Raw genomic sequence first — 15869 nt, forward strand, 5'->3', positions numbered from 1 at the left:
AAAAATGAAATTTGGGGCGCCTGGGTGGCTCAGTCAGTTAAGCGTCTGCCTTGGGCTCAGGTGGTGGTCTCAGGGTCCTGGCATCGAGCCCCGCATCAGGATCCCTGCTGGGGGCAGGGAGCCTGCTTCTCCCCCTGCCCTTCCCCTTTCCCCCCACTCATGCTCACTCTCTCTCAAAAAAAAAAAAAATAATAAAATCTTTAAAAAAATGAAATTTGTCACTATCATTTCTGCATGATAGACAAGGTTATGGGTGAACTTATTTTATTTTATATTATTTTTGGCTTCTTTATACTTTCCAAATTTATCACAGCAGTCAGTCATTACTTTTATAATTAGAAGGAAAAAGATACTTATTTTTTAAAAGTAAAAAAGAACTCCCAACCATACTTCAAGATTCGTCTTAGATTTTATCTCTTCCATATATTTCCAGATTTCTACTGAATGTGACCTCTCCCTCCTTTGAACTTCCATAAGATTGCCTTGCTCCTCTCTTGTGGCATTTGCCTTGTCCCACTTTATCTTAAAATCTCATGTCTTGGGGCGCCTGGGTGGCTCAGACAGTTAAGCGGCTGCCTTCAGCTCAGGTCATAATCCCAGGGTCTGGGATCCAGCCCCACGTCGGGCTCCCTGCTCAGTGGGGAGCCTGCTTCTTCCTCTCCCTCTGCCTGCCGCTCTCCCTGCTTGCACTCTCTCTGTAAAATAAGTAAATAAAATATTTTTTTAAAAAAACCTCATGTCTTTCTTTCCATGTCTTGCTCACTTCTGTGGTCCTTGTACACAGTACATGACACTGAGCTGGAATACAGACACACACGTGCGTGCGCACACACAATAGGGAGGAAAAGGAGGATAACAGTGAAGAAGGATAAAGGGACAGGACAGAAGAGCCTTCTCAAAGCAGAAAGGAGTTCCAAAGGCTTCCTCAGACAGGGAAGAATGTAATACTAACTAGTTTCTCAAACTACATCTAAAGCCATCAAATAAATCCCAGACCCTTCCTGGGAAGAACTTTGCCACCTCGGTTTGTCTCTCGGGAATGCCAGCTGAGCTGGGAGGAAAATGAGAGGATAGAGGCAACTCTGGATAAGCTCAGCAAGAAAAGTTTGCAGCCTTGGCCTTGGCCTAGCCACCCCACTCATATTCTCCATATTTGCCAACCAATCTTTACTGATTACTGGTTATTGCCTGCTATATTCTCAGCACTGCTTTGGGGAACACTAAGAAGTGTGAAGTGTAAGGAGTTGACAATCTAACGGAGAAATCGAAACATACATCAATATACATACATACCCACACATTCGTGCGTTCCTGTCTACATACATTTAGAGGTAACTCACACTCAGCGGGTGTGTGATAAGAATCAAATGAAGAGTTCCGACTGCAGGTGCTGTGAGACCTCATAAGACAAGAGCACTGTGGGCTGGGTGGACCGGGAAGACCGGAAAATGTCCTGCCAGAGATGAGAACTGAGCTAGAAATGGAAATAGCTAAAAGCCGTGGTAATCAGCACACTGTATTTTTCTTTCACCATAAGGTAGACTGAATGCAAATTACTCTCCCAGATCCCAGCAAGGCTCAAGAAGGCCATGAAAGGCTTCCTTCTGAAGGATCCCCACTGAGAATGCAGCTGTAGGGAGCAGGTCTTTTGAGGCTTGAGCCCTGCGATGTCCTAGGTAAAGAAGTCCTTAGGAGGGGTGTCTGATTCATGCATCAAGGCTTGTAGCCACAGTCATTTCTACATTTCTGGTCACAATGGTTGAAGAAATTAGGCAGAATTTAAAGAAAAATCATGGAATTTTTATCCTTGACTCTTAGTTACAGCAAAGAAGCCTGGTGTCTGGACTGGGGTTTTGTGTGTAAATGATTCCGTTTCATGAAAGAAACCTGAAGGGCCCGGATGTTCCAAATAGGATAGGAAATGCAAAACTCAATCACTTTTACTGCCACATAAAATCACCCACAGTACCAGGTATCTCCAGGCTGTCTTTCCTTCCCTCCTGTCCTCTCTAAGGGCTAGGACCATATATGCAAATAGCCTCAGTGAGTTTTCCTCTCATTTTGTGAATAGAGACAGTCTCAATAGTCTGAAGAAATTACAGAAAACTGTGCTTCCCCCAAAGGTAGGTATGAGAAGCCTCCATAGGACCCTTACGTCTCTAAGAAGTAATGCCTATTTTTTTTAAAAAAAGCCAAAGGTTTCTTTAAAAAAAAAAAAAAACTTTTATTAAGTATTTTTGTACTCCAAAGAAATGATATTTAATAAAAATAGACATTACTTCATCAAAGCTACCCCATTCTTCCCATCAAATCTTTCTGTGGTAGATTATCAGGGGTGGTCTGTAGACCTTTTGGTCAGAGACTGAAAACATTTTAAATCCCTAACTACAGAGTCCCCTTGTAGGGAGAAGTAAGAATTAGAAACCACACAGTGCTATGAATGGGCTCCTGCAGGCCTTAACGAACAGAAAGCCCATCCATCCCGGGACAGGTGACCTCACCTGCAGCAGAAACATAATCTATGAGCATGAAACTTCCATAATATTACAGCTGTCCTGACTGCAAAGGTCCTTAAAAACTATCTGGTTTACAGACCAGAATAAAGACCTCTAGTCTTTATTTAAGGATCATTAGCTCCTTCACAAAGGGATTATTGCCTGGCAGACGGACTCCTCTTGGGAGTCTAAGTTTGCATCAGCCAGCCACCCTTCAGCAAGGGGAAGGCAGATAAGTATGTCATCTTGGTGTGGTAGTGCCAAAGCCACAACTGAGGCACCCTGAGCCTCTGTATGGGACATCAGCTCCAGATTATCCTGACGCTTAGCTTCCGGAGGCTAGTATCTGATGCCTCCAAGTAAGAGGAATGACGTCCTGATTCATGCCACCACGTGGATGAATGTAGGCAACATTATGCAAAGTGAAAGAAGCCAGACACAAAAGGCCACATATTGTATGATTCCCTTTATATAAAATGTCCAAATAGGCAAATCTATAGAGACAGACAGTAGATTTATGGTTGCCAAGGCTGGGGGAAGTGGGAATGGGGAGTGAGGACTTAATGGGTACCAGTTCCCTTTTGGAGTGATGACAATGTTCTGGAACTAGATAGTAATGAAGACTGCACAGCATTGTGAATGTACTAGGTACTACTGAACTGCACACTTCTAAATGGTTAAGATGGGAAATTTTACACTATGTGTATTTTACTACAATAAAAAAGAAAAAATACATTAATCTTTTAGTTCCTGTTCTAGAACTTCTATTTGCTTCTTTTTTTATATTTGGTTCTTTGTCCCTTGTGTTTTTATATTCTCTCATTTATTTAAACATGATAAACATGTTTTTAAATAGTTTGCACATGATAATAAGTCTTTGGAGATCTACATCTTTGGTTTATTTGTGCTGATGGTGGCTTTTTTTAAAAAAATGTGTGTGTCTAGGTTTTGTCTGTGAGAATCTTGTTAAAGCCTCAGTTAAGGGTAGACTCCTCCAGAAAAAAAATTAGATTTGCTTTTGCCACATGTCTGGATTTGCTACCAGGAATGAGTTAGACTGTGCTTATAATGTTCATTTGAACTCTAAAGCCACATGAGGGCAGGCTTGTGATTGCAAACATCGAGGAACACTATCAAGAAACTGAAAAGAAAACTTAAAGGATCACATCATAAGGAGTCTAGTATCCAGAATATATAAAGACTCTTAGAACTGTACAATAAAAAGACAAGCAATACATGGGCAAAAGACAGACATTTCTCCAAAGAAGATATATGAATGTCTAACAAGCAAATTAAAAGATGCTAAATATCAGTAGTCATTAGAAAAATGCAAATCAAAACCACAATGATGCCACTTCACACCTACAAGGATGGCTATTAAAAAAAAAAAAAAAAAGAAGCAGAACATACCAAGTGTTGGCAAGGATGTGGATAAATTGGAACCCTCCTACACTACCAGTAGAAATGTACAATGGTGCAACTGCTGTAGAAAACACTTTGATTGCTCCTCCAAAAGTTAAACATAAAATTACCATATGACCCAGTAACTCCACTCCTAAGTATATATCCAAAAAAACCCTGAAAATTCATATTCAAAAAAACTTGTACACAAGTGTTCATAGCAATCATGGCAGTGCTATACATAATCACCAAAAGCTGGAAACAACTCAAATGTCCATCAACAGATGAATAAACAAAATGTAGTCTATCTATAGAATGGAATATTATTCAACCATAAAAAGAAATGAAGTACTGACACAGACTACAAATGCATGAACCTCAAAAACATGATGCTAAGTGAAAGAAGCCAGGCACAAATGGTCACATTTTGCATGACTCCGTTGGTATGAAATACTCAGAATAGGAAAATCCATAGAGATAGAAAGAAAGTACATTAGGGCACCTGGGTGGCTCAGATGGTTAAGCGTCTGCCTTCAGCTCGGGTCATGATCTCAGGGTCCTGGGATCGAGTCCCACATTGGGCTCCTTGCTCAGCGGGGAGCCTGCCTCTCCCTCTGTCTGCTGCTCCCCCTGCTTGTAGTCTCTCTCTCTCTCTCTCTCTGGCAAATAAATAAATAAATAAAATCTTTAAAAAAAAAGAAGAAAGAAAGTACATTAGTGTTTATCAGGGGCTGCAGGGAGGTAAGGACTGGGAAATGACTGCTAATGGGTACCAACTTTCTTTACAGAGTGATGAAAATGTTCTGGAATTAGACAGTGGTGATAGTTGCAAAGCACTGAATATACTAGAAATGACTGGATAGTATATTTATTTTTTTAAAAAAATCATAATAGTACCATTATTGAACATGTTTTCTCTATAAAGCATCATTTTAAGAAAATTCAAATCTAAGATCCAAAACCTTACCAGCTGGGTGCCCTTAGACAAGTTACTTAACCTCTCTGTGACTCAATAGCATTATACGTAAAATGAAGATAATAGCAGCAACTACCTCCATAGGGTTGTAAGGAGAATTAAATGTGTTAATATACAGAAAGCACTTTGAACAGTGTTTGCCACATAGCAAGAATTAGCTAAGTGTTAGCTATTGTGATTATTTCCACTAATCCTCACAACAACCCCATGAAGTAGGTATTATTAGTTATTCCTATTTCACAGATGAGAAAAACAAAGGCACAAGAATAAGCAACTCACCAGGTTACCCAGCTAACAAGTAGCAATCAAAACTAGGATTCAGACACCAGCATTCTGGTTTCAGGGTCCCTTCTCTCAACGACTGTCACATTCTACCTCCCATAAATCTGTTATATCGAAGCCTTGAAGTCACAGCTATTTTTGCCTAGCATGAGGTCCAATTAGGTATTTAAGGTTTTCAAAAGGTGAATCAATTTAAGTAAACATGTTAATTAAATACTACCATGGCTGGTACCCAGGTATGGCAAAACGAGCGAGGGGCACATGAATGAGGTTTAGAAAACGCTGGAGTAAACCATGGAAATCTAAGATGCGAGAGAACACACCTGAGCTGTTACCAATGAACTAGGTAAGCTACTGCACACCATGATGAAAACCTGTACGGATCTCTTGTGTGGTAACTCATCCCAAGCCAAAATTTTTCACCAGGCATCTGGCCAAAAGAGAGGGAGGCCAGCAGAACTCAGCAAGAGCCAACCTGAGGAAGAAATATTGTGATTAAAGTCAGAGAGGGGCTGTGGCGTTGCCATCCCTTGACCTCTTTTTGAAAATGAACTGGTCAGCCAACCACCTATTAGCTGGTTTCTCACCTGCCACCTCTGGGAACATGAGGCAGGGGAATTTCTACATTAGTCACAGTAGTCACAGTACCCACTGCCCACCATAATTTTAGGAGCCCAGGAAAATGTTTTCATTGCTTTTGAAATCAAAAGAAAAAATTAATATAATCCAAGCCACATTACATTTATCTTTATACCAACACAGTTTTGAAATATATATATTAAATATATGTGAAATATATATTTATATATGTGAAATATTTTATATATATTTATATATATAGTTTTATATATATATTTATATATAATTTTATATATGTGAAATATATTTTATATATATTTATGTGTATACATAGTTTTATGTATATATATATAGTTTTATGTATAGAGAGTTTTTTCTTATTTTTTTTTCTTATTTTTTTACTTTTTTTAATTTTATTATGTTATCTTAGTCACCATACAATACATCATTCGTTTTTGATGCAGTGATCCACGATCCATTGTTTTCATATAACACCCAGTGCTCCATGCAGTACGTGCCCTCCTTAATACCCATCACCGGGCTAACCAATCCCCCCTCCCCCCACCCCTCTAAAACCCTGTTTGTTTCTCAGGTCCATAGTGAGAGAGAGTTTTATGTATAAAATATATATATTTATGGAGGAAGGGGCCCAGGAAGGCAAAAATGCCTAGGGTCCAGAAAAGTCCTAATGTGGCCCCAATGCAAGGGTGGGTCTTCTCACCTCTCCCTCCTGTGTCTGCACGTAACCAGCTCAGCAGCCAATGCATGTAGCATCCTGCCCCCGCCAGTGTCCCCGTAGTGTTGAGCAAAAGTGAAGAGACAGGCTGGGAAACCCAGCACTCCTGAATCCCAAACTTCTGGCTTTGGGAGACTCAGCAAGGAGAAAGAGGCCTGAAGCAGAGCAGGAGGAGGAGGGGGAGACCCCTGGCACTCAGGATTTCTTAAGACTCTGCCCAATGATCTTCTTGCCCAAAATACCTTCCCCCTCCCCTCCTGCCTGGAACCTCACCATTATATACTCTTTTGAAATAAGACGACAGTAATACGGTGAAAAGCGCACGGACTTTGTAGTCAAACTTGCTGGTATGACCATGGATGGGCACGGTGCCTGGCTTCCCTAGGGCTCGGTTTTCTGTGTAAAAAATGGGTATGATAATAATGGTGGTTGTAAAGGTAAGAGTAGGATAAATTGTGTACAGTGCCAAGCAGAGCGCCCATTATTAGAAGTTATTCTTAAATATAAAGGACATTAACACGTCCTGGAGCACCTGCAAACACTTCTTGGAGAAAGAACCATTGAGCCTTCAATCGTGGCGCGGTCCTTTTTTATTTAGCACATTCGTGGAGAAAACCAGCTCAGGAAGATAACTGTAGAAAAGGGAAGGGGAGAAGAAGTAGTGGATAAGGCGGGAACTCTTCCCGGGTTTGCAACACTGGCCTGGGAATAAGGCGCGCTTTAGGCGCCTGCTACAGTACTGGCCCGGGAATAAGGCGCGCTCTCGGCGCCTTGCAGAGCGGGGTTGCAATAAGAAGCACAGCAAATGTTGCAATTGCCAGGCACTGAAGGAAGGAGCCCGTGCACCATAGGCATTCTTGGATGCACTAAGCACTTGGCAGGGTTCTACACTTACACTCTGACATGGGTTCATTACTAAAAATCTGAAGTCCTTGGAGCTTTCTCAAGAGGCAGGTTGGGTTTCTCGCAGCGTGCATGTGAGCACCCGGACCGCTCAGCAAACCTAACTACAAACCACCGCTCCCGGAGTACACCGGGGATCTGGTCGCAAAAACCCAGGGCAAGCAGGCTCCAAGCTTATCGTTTCGTCTTAATCACTAGCCTGATACCCGGACTTTGGGTGCAAATAGAACAGAACCAAATAATCCCATCCATCAGTCACCAAGTTCTAGGAGGGGAGAGCGGCGCTCAGAGCCCAACGCAGGGTAGACTAACTTCGCTTTAGCGTGCTTGGGCGGCTGAGGGCTCCGCACTTTCTGCATCCCTAGCTCTCCGTCTTTTCCCCGGAGGAAGCAAGTGACACCGCTTCCTCTGCGGTCTGGGGAACATCGAAGGTTGCGCGGAGGAATATGCTACAAACATTCCTCCACGAACTCCAGGATCTAGAGTGAAGTCTTGCCCCCCCGCACCCCCCAAAATGACTTTCTCGATCCAGCACAGCCCCATCCTCCAATCACATATTTCGTCCGAGTTGGGAGTAGTCAGTTAAATTGCAATTTGGAGTCACAGTTCCCCACACAGGCATGCCCATTCTCGCAAACACTCGCCCTATTTTACTTACACGCCCCTGCCGCCAGTGCGCCCCCGTCCGGTCCCACCGACACCAACTAGGGGTAATGTGAACGCTAATAGAGGGCGTCTAACCGACGCGAGCGCGTACACTTTGAGCCTGCGGAACGCAACGTACCCCGTATATAAGGCGCGCAAGTCTCAGTTTCGGCGCCAGAAGAGGTCCCGGCGCCAGAAGAGCACCTCACCGGGCAGTTAGTCCCAGCTCCCGCTGCCGCCACGCAGGGGTCGCCAGCGACCCTAGCGAAGAATTTGTGGATGCGCTAGGCTTCATCGACAGCACTGTGGGCATGGAGCGTGATTTCGGGTGCAACCCCTACAGCGCCAGCTACCGCAACCTGGGGGTCGACGAGGAGGAGGAAGAGTATGGTCAGTGCCTAGACGGGCACAGGTGCTTTAGCGGACTCCAGGAGAGGAACTTCCCTGGGAGGATCGGGTTGGATGCGCCGCTGCGCGGCTGTCGCCCTCTATCTTCCATCGCGACCCCATGCCTCCGCAGCCCACACAGCGTGGGCTCCGACGCTCCGGTCTCTCTTTTGCTTTTTTCCTTTCCCAGATGCGAAGCCAAACTTGACCTCACTGATTCTGACGGGAGGAGAGGAGGATACGCGGTCCGAACCTGAGCGCGAAGTGGCGGCGGCAAACTGCGTTGGCGCGGGAGAGCCGAGCTCCTCGAACGACGAAAACCAGGAGGGCGGCTTTGGGGGCGGCTTGGAGCCCCCGCAGCAGCAGGAGGAGCCGGCCCCCCTGGCCGTGCAGGGGCCACTGATTGCGGAGAGGAAGCAGCGCCGCAACCGCGTCGCATTCACTCAGCTGCAGCTGCAGGAGCTGGAGGGCGTTTTCCATCGCACTCATTACCCCGACGTGTTCGCAAGGTAAGTGGCTGGTCCCTCTGGCGCGCAGTTCTCCAGGGGCCTCGGGAGTCTTGGGCTTTTTCCCGGGACCCTTTTCCTTCTCCCCTGACCCAAAAGCCGCTGAGGGGGTTCGAGGGCGCCAGGGTCCGTCCTTGCTCCCAGGGCTTGAGGCAGTGCTTAAGAGAGCTTGCGGGGCGGTGAGATAGTAGCGGAACTAGGGTGAAGCGAGTAAGGGAGTGCGGATTGATCCCGCTTTTATTTAAAATTTTGGTAATTTGCTCATCGTGAGTTTTTAGCGTTAATTTTTGTATTTTGAATATTGCATTAGAATATTTATCGTGATTGCTCAGTTTTTTCGCGCATTTAAAATTTTGCACACGAGGCGAGCTCACTTGCCTCTCGGCCCTGCCACGTGGGGCGCTATTTCCTGGCGGCAGAGTTTCGAGCGTTTAAAAGCCAGCGAGCAAGGAACCCTTGTCGGATCGCGGGAGTGTACGGAGGGGCAGGCCTATTCTTGCCCGGCAGGAATGGGGGACCAGGACGTATCGGTGTGAGGTTTCGGGGCACTTTTTCTGGTTCTGCTGTATTCAGCCTTCGCCAGCCAAAGAGAAAAAAAAAAAAATCTCCCTTGAGCACTTGGCCGATGGTTCGGAGTTCCTCCTTGAGAGTTCCCCTCTTCCTTTACAATAAACCCTTCCTTTACAACAAATACTCTGGTTCAAAACTCCGCTTTAAAGGCTTTTGGCATTTTATTTATTTTCACAGAGGGACCTCCCAAGAAAAGATTTCCAGGGTTGTTCTCTGCTGGTCCACAAAGAGAAAAATTGATGGAGTCATATTCAACTAACAGACACACTACCAGGAACTTTCATATATATTACTTTTTTCTATCCTATTTAATACAGATAAGTTGTCCGTGGCAAAACTCCCTAAAGCAAGCCTCAAGCTGTATTACAGAAAACTGCACTGGGAGGGGGGTAGAAATAATGTACATGACATATTTCATTTTATCCACAACTCCAAATACTGAACATTTGCAATTTTCCTCCCTCAGAGAAGAGATTGCCGGACGTCTGAATTTGACTGAAGCCAGAGTGCAGGTCAGTAAATCGTAAAAGAGCACATGACACAGGGCAGCCAGTCTAAAACATACTTGAGGTTTTGTCCTGGACATTGTGAAATTGGTGTGGTTTGCTGCCTTTCCATGTTTCACAAATAAGTTTTGAACATTGGGTGCCTTGGGGGTGGGAAATGGGATAGGTAAGCTGGAGATTCTGGAAATTTCCCGTTACCAGAGGAAATATGATTTCCTAACAGAAAAAAAAAATCGAACACACTTCTCCCCCACCCATACACACACACACACACACACACACACACACTTTTCCCCCAATAAAGTTCACCTCCTTTTAACGCTGGTATCTTTCAGGAAGGATGTTAGTCCTCGCTAAAGAAATATTTCTACATAAGATCATGTTGGGGCTCAATCCCACCTGGGAAGTTACAAATTAATGCACTGAAGAGCTTGGTTAAAAGAAGGTTTAACCATACTAAATTATTTGAAATATTTAAAACCAGGTATAAGCTCTTGGCTAAATGAGTGAATTTATAAATACTCAGACACTGGGGTGAAGGAGTAATTCACACACAGAACACAGTGCATGAGTAACTAATGTATGTTTAGTAAACTGAAACTGGGGTGGGAGGGTAGCTTAAAAGTTCCAAGTGCCTGGTCCTACTGCCATTTTGTAAGTGTTTTGTAAAGCCGCGTAGAGAGTGACAGCCTTAAATTTTAATTTTTTGGAAGACTTTGATGTCCGCCTGAAACATTACTAAAATATTAGGATTATGGTAGTAATGGGGAAAGGAAAATTGTCTTAAAGAATGGAACCAAAAAAGGGAACCAATTTTAATAAAGTTCCACTGACCTAAGAAGAGGCGAAAGTTTAGAGAAGTATTGTATACGTTCAAATATATGCATTGTACATGTCACACAAATTCAACTTTATGAAACTACCAAGTGTATAAATGAATATTCTCATGAGGAATCTTTAATACTCTAAGACTTTTTTTTCCCTTTTTGGTGGTAATATTTTGAAAAGGTGGGTTTTCTGGAATCTGATTTTGAGGGTGTTCTCATTTCAGGCCAGATTCTTGTGTTAATTTTTTTTTAAGATTTTATTTATGTATTTTAAAGATTTTATTTATTTATTTGACAGAGAGAGACACACAGCGAGAGAGGGAACACAAGCAGGGGGAATGGGAGAGGGAGAAGCAGGCTTCCCGTGGAGCAGGGAGCCCGATGGAGGGCTTGATCCCAGGACCCAGGGATAATCACCTGAGCGGAAGGCAGACGCTTAACACTGAGCCACCCAGGCAACCCTTATTTATTTATTTGACAGAAAGAGAGAGAGCACAAGCAGGGGGAGCAGCAGGCAAAGGGAGAGGGAGAAGCAGGCTCTCCCAGAGCAGGGAGTTCAATGTGGGGCTCGATCCCAGAACTCTGGGATCATGACCTGAGCCAAAGGCAGACGCTTTACCAACTGAGTCACCCAGGCGCCCCACGTGTGTTAATTTAAAGCACTATTCAGGAAGTGATTATTAATTTGTTGGTTATGGGCTCAAATAGGTGACTATTTGAGGTCATAGAAAATCATAGGTACATCAAAGAAATAGGACAAGTCTTCTACTTTCTCAGGCAGGCAAAGTAATCTCAGAGGAAAATAAAAACAAGGTTTGCTGAGTTGCTTTTCCCCCTCCCTGGGTTTATGTAGTCCTGTCAATTGATTTCTGAAGGGGAAATGAGCCAGAAAATCCAAACTGGGAAGAAGACTATGCTCTCACATATTTTCAAGCTCTGCAGCATGAATTTCCCCCCAAGAAACTTTATAATAGATGCTTCCCCCCACCTTTTGCAAATATAGTAGACCTCTTTTATGAAACCAGTATTGGGAATATGGACCTAATATTGGCCCATAGCAAAATTTGCCAGATATGGGCTTTATTTATGTTTAGGGAGATTTCACCACTGATACGTTCGAATCTCTCCCAAATGAGCTCTACTACACTGGCTTTTTTTCAGACTGTATATCCATGCAGCAGGACCCCAAATCCTAAGATGGAAGGGAGAAAAGGTAGCTGCCCACAGAGAGAAGAGGCCCTTTGTCTCAATTAAAATACTGCAGTTTGGGAACTTCCAAAAGGATTAAATACAATGTAAACCCTATTAACTAGTATGCCAAGAGGACGGTAAAGTCTAATTGACAACTTTTTCGTCTGTTTGTTTGTTAATAGTTGGCAAACACTCAGAGAGGAGCCTCTTTTGTGAGCCCTACCCCCCCCATTGTTGTTGCACATCTTCCTTAAATGCGTAATTGGACCTTCCGGCCTCAGGAATGAGTGATGGGATTGGAGTCTCCTTGGTTAAGGAGTGGAGCTGTCAGGGCCTAAGGTGCCCCACCCCTGTGGGTAACAGTACCTTCTGTCCAGGATCCTAGAACTGTAGCTAGAGCTGAATGAGCTGACCTGCTCCTGAGCCCAGGGAGGTTTGGAGGGTAAGGTAGATGGGAGCATGCAAAATTGATAGTCATGACAATGGGGTACCCAGTCTCTTATCTGGGGAAAAAATTTTAAGTCTATTGAATTCGGATTCAGTTAAGTTAAACTTTTCCTGAACACTAAAGGCTAAAATAGCAAAGCAGCGTCGAAGGGCCTCAGCAACTCTCATGTCCAGGGCAGTCCTTGGGACCCCGTGATCAGGCCTCCTTTGACATATCACCTGTTTAATTCTCACGAGGTTTAGAAGAATGGTCCCTTCAACATCACTGAAGGAAATTTTCTGTCTAAAACTGCAGTGTGCTCCTACGGATTAGTAACTTCAGACTGAAGAGGAGTGTTTCGAAAAGGGGGTGGTCCCATCAGCTTGACTTCACGTCAGGCCACCTTTATACTATGCTCGACCTCCCCCCTAACCAGGGTGACACTTCCCCCAATGGCTGATGATCCACTGTCTCTTTACCCTGGCGCCAGGCATAGGCGTAAACGTCAGGGAGCCAGTGCACTTTATCACTTAGACTTACATCCAAGACCTGGGGTGGGGGCATCACTAAAAAATATTAAAAGTGGGAAGAGAGACAAATCAATGTGCCCAAGTCTGGACTAGCCATGGCTCACTAAGGGTTAGCTGAGGGGAGGTATGTGGTTTGCTTTCTCAAGGTATTTTAGTGATAAGGAAATACTTTCTCCTGCAACAATTTAATAGTTCAGTGGCAGCATTGCATGTTGTGTGTTTTCTTATTATGACATTAACTGTTCAATGTACTAAACCAATCCCTTTTTTCCCTCTGATTGAAGGTCTGGTTTCAGAACAGAAGGGCCAAGTGGAGAAGACACCAGAGGGCCCTGATGTTTAGAAATCTGGCCCCCATTGCCTTGGGGCCTCCTGTGGGAGTGATCTTTGATGGGCCCTATCATGCGATCCCCATTCTAGAGGCCAGGTGGAGATGTGTTCCTCTGGTGCCCCGGGTGCTCATGCCTCCTGGGCCACCCCTGCCACCTGTGCTCCCTGGGCCACCTCTGCCACCTGTGCTCCCTGGGCCACCCCTGCCACCTGTGCTCCCTGGGCCACCCCTGCCACCTGTGTTCCCTGGGCCACCCCTGCCACCTGTGTTCCCTGGGCCACCCCTGCCACCTGTGCTCCCTGGGCCACCCCTGCCACCTGTGCTCCCTGGGCTCCCTGGGCCACCCCTGCCACCTGTGCTCCCTGGGCCACCCCTGCCACCTGTGCTCCCTGGGCCACCCCTGCCACCTGTGCTCCCTGGGCCACCTCTGCCCCCGGGACCACCCATGATGCCTCTGCCACCTCTACCACCGGTACCTCCCTTTGCTCTGGCCCCTGTAGGCATGGCATGGGCCCCTGTCATCAATGGTCATTTCGCAGGTCCCATTTTCTGAAGTATGGTCTTTATGACAATTTTTCCAAAGTATTTTTTCTGCCTGATATAAATTGTGCGTAGCACATCAAGTAATTCTTCAAATAGTTGTTAAATGAATTGAATAACTGAACAAAATCAGTGCCTGTTGTTCTTGTAGGGCATGTTGTATTTTCAGTAAAGTTGCAAATAAATAAACTATTGGTTTTGAGTGCCTAATGTGATAAGTGGGGCATGCATGCGAATTGCTAAGGGAATGGCATTCAAACAGAATGTCAAAGAGGCCTCCTTTCATAACATAGTAGCCCTGAGTCCCGAGTCACCATCAATAGGCCATGTACACCGCAGTTTTCCAAGTGCCCATGCTGGTTTATAGGACCACACAATCTTCCACACACACCCCCTCCCCGTCCTCAACAATCCTCATTCCCACCCCGTTGTGCCCCCCCCCCCCCCCCCCCCCCCAGTTTGGAGCACATCCCTGTGCAAGATGGAAGGGGTGAGTCTCTAATGAGAGAGCAGTGTGTTTCCAGGCAGGGCATGTTCCATTCATGCCAAGGAGCTCAAAAGCCATGGACTCTGAGAGAAACTTCCTAAGAGGCTATTCACAGGGCTGTTAAGGGAATGTGACAGCCAAATTCCGAATTCTGTTCACTGCTCTCCATTTTGTGGAAGTGATTGGGGAAATAGGAATCATTGTGGTTCAAAGACAGAAGAAGGGGCTCCAGGAAGGTCAGAAAAGGGCTCTTCTCTGTTTTCTCATCCCCACCCCCAGCCCAAGAGAGCCTATTATTGTAGTTTCCCCAGCTCAGAGGTAGACAGTCCCACCTTCAGGTATATTTTGTCACCTTCAACATCCAAGAAATGATCCCCTGGACAATGTTCCAGAATTAGCACTCACTGAAAAGAAGCACATCTTTGCTTTTTCATGCTGTCTTCATGCAAAGCTGCCAAGGGATGAAAACAAAACCTAAAATGGAAGGGAGAAGGAGGAGGCCAGGCCCACTATTCTTAAAACACTTTCTTTTCAGTAGGACTTTTGCTTTTGATCAATCAATGCACGGTCATTTTCTGACCACAATATGGTCTGAAATGACTACAGTGACTTCAGATAAGGGTGTCACAGTGACACCAGAATTTCCTCTCCCCGAAGGTGGGTTGGGGAGGGGGAGGCCCCGAAGACGAGTTTCGCAGCGGTTATATGTTCCTAGTTTGAAAGGAGGCTTTATTTTCTTGGGAAAGAGTACGATTTTTTGCAGTGTTGTCCAATACTTTTCATTCCTTTCTTCCCTCTCTTCACACAGCAAAGAAGTTGTATCTAATGTGGGACTCCTGCAGTGAGGAGGTCATTGGGAGGGAGGAACATCCAGAAATGCATCTGCATGCCCGTTCCCAAGCTCACTGGCTAGTTTTGAAACAACCATTCTTCTCTCCCATTGTCGACCACTTTCCTTCTCGTTAAACATCAGGTCCCTGAATGCTTTAAGTCCTCTTGGAAATACAGGGTCTGTACAAATAAATCAAAGTTCCAGGACCCCATCCAGCCCTGCCACGCTAAGATTCGAAGTCAAACAGTAAGTACCCAGGACACAAATCCTGCCGTTAACTCTCACATCAGGTCTGACACATGCAAACATAGAACTTTTTTTCCCCCTCAGGCTGCCTGAAAAAAGCAAAAGCAAAAAAGTGAACATGCTTTCCCTTAAGTAGATGGGGTCTTCAAGAGTCATATGTACTATTTTGGGGGCACCTGGGTGGCTCAGTCGATTGTCTGCCTTCGGCTCAGGTCATGATCCCAGCCAGGGTCCTGGGATGGAGCTCCGAGTCAGGCTCTCTGCTCCTTGGGGAGCCTGCTTCTCCCTCTGCCTGCCGTTCCCCCTGCTTGTGTTCTCTCTCTCTCTCTTTCTCTCTCTCTCTCTCTCTCTCTCTCTGTCAAATAAAAAAATAAATAAAATCTTTTTTAAAAAAAGAGTGATATGTACTATTTTTAAAATTATATCTACTTCTTTCAGGTGCCAGATGATTTAAGGAAGGGGGGTGGGATGT

At 45.0% G+C, this 15869-nt stretch overlaps 1 protein-coding gene across 1 annotated transcript in view; it reads left to right on the top strand.

Annotated features, from left to right (window-relative positions):
* ESX1 (ESX homeobox 1) overlaps positions 1–13845 on the top strand; it is a 34530-nt gene extending 20685 nt beyond the window's left edge. The window contains exons 3-8 of the mRNA XM_032397774.1: positions 4685–4758; positions 8184–8407; positions 8595–8913; positions 9947–9992; positions 13246–13459; positions 13715–13845. Coding sequence (XP_032253665.1) covers positions 4685–4758; positions 8184–8407; positions 8595–8913; positions 9947–9992; positions 13246–13459; positions 13715–13845 — 1008 coding nt within the window. The remainder of the gene's footprint in view (positions 1–4684; positions 4759–8183; positions 8408–8594; positions 8914–9946; positions 9993–13245; positions 13460–13714) is intronic.
* The last annotated feature ends 2024 nt before the right edge of the window (positions 13846–15869 follow it).

This window comes from Phoca vitulina, unplaced genomic scaffold, assembly GCF_004348235.1.
Source record: "Phoca vitulina isolate PV1807 unplaced genomic scaffold, GSC_HSeal_1.0 scaffold103, whole genome shotgun sequence".
Lineage (NCBI taxonomy): Eukaryota > Metazoa > Chordata > Mammalia > Carnivora > Phocidae > Phoca > Phoca vitulina.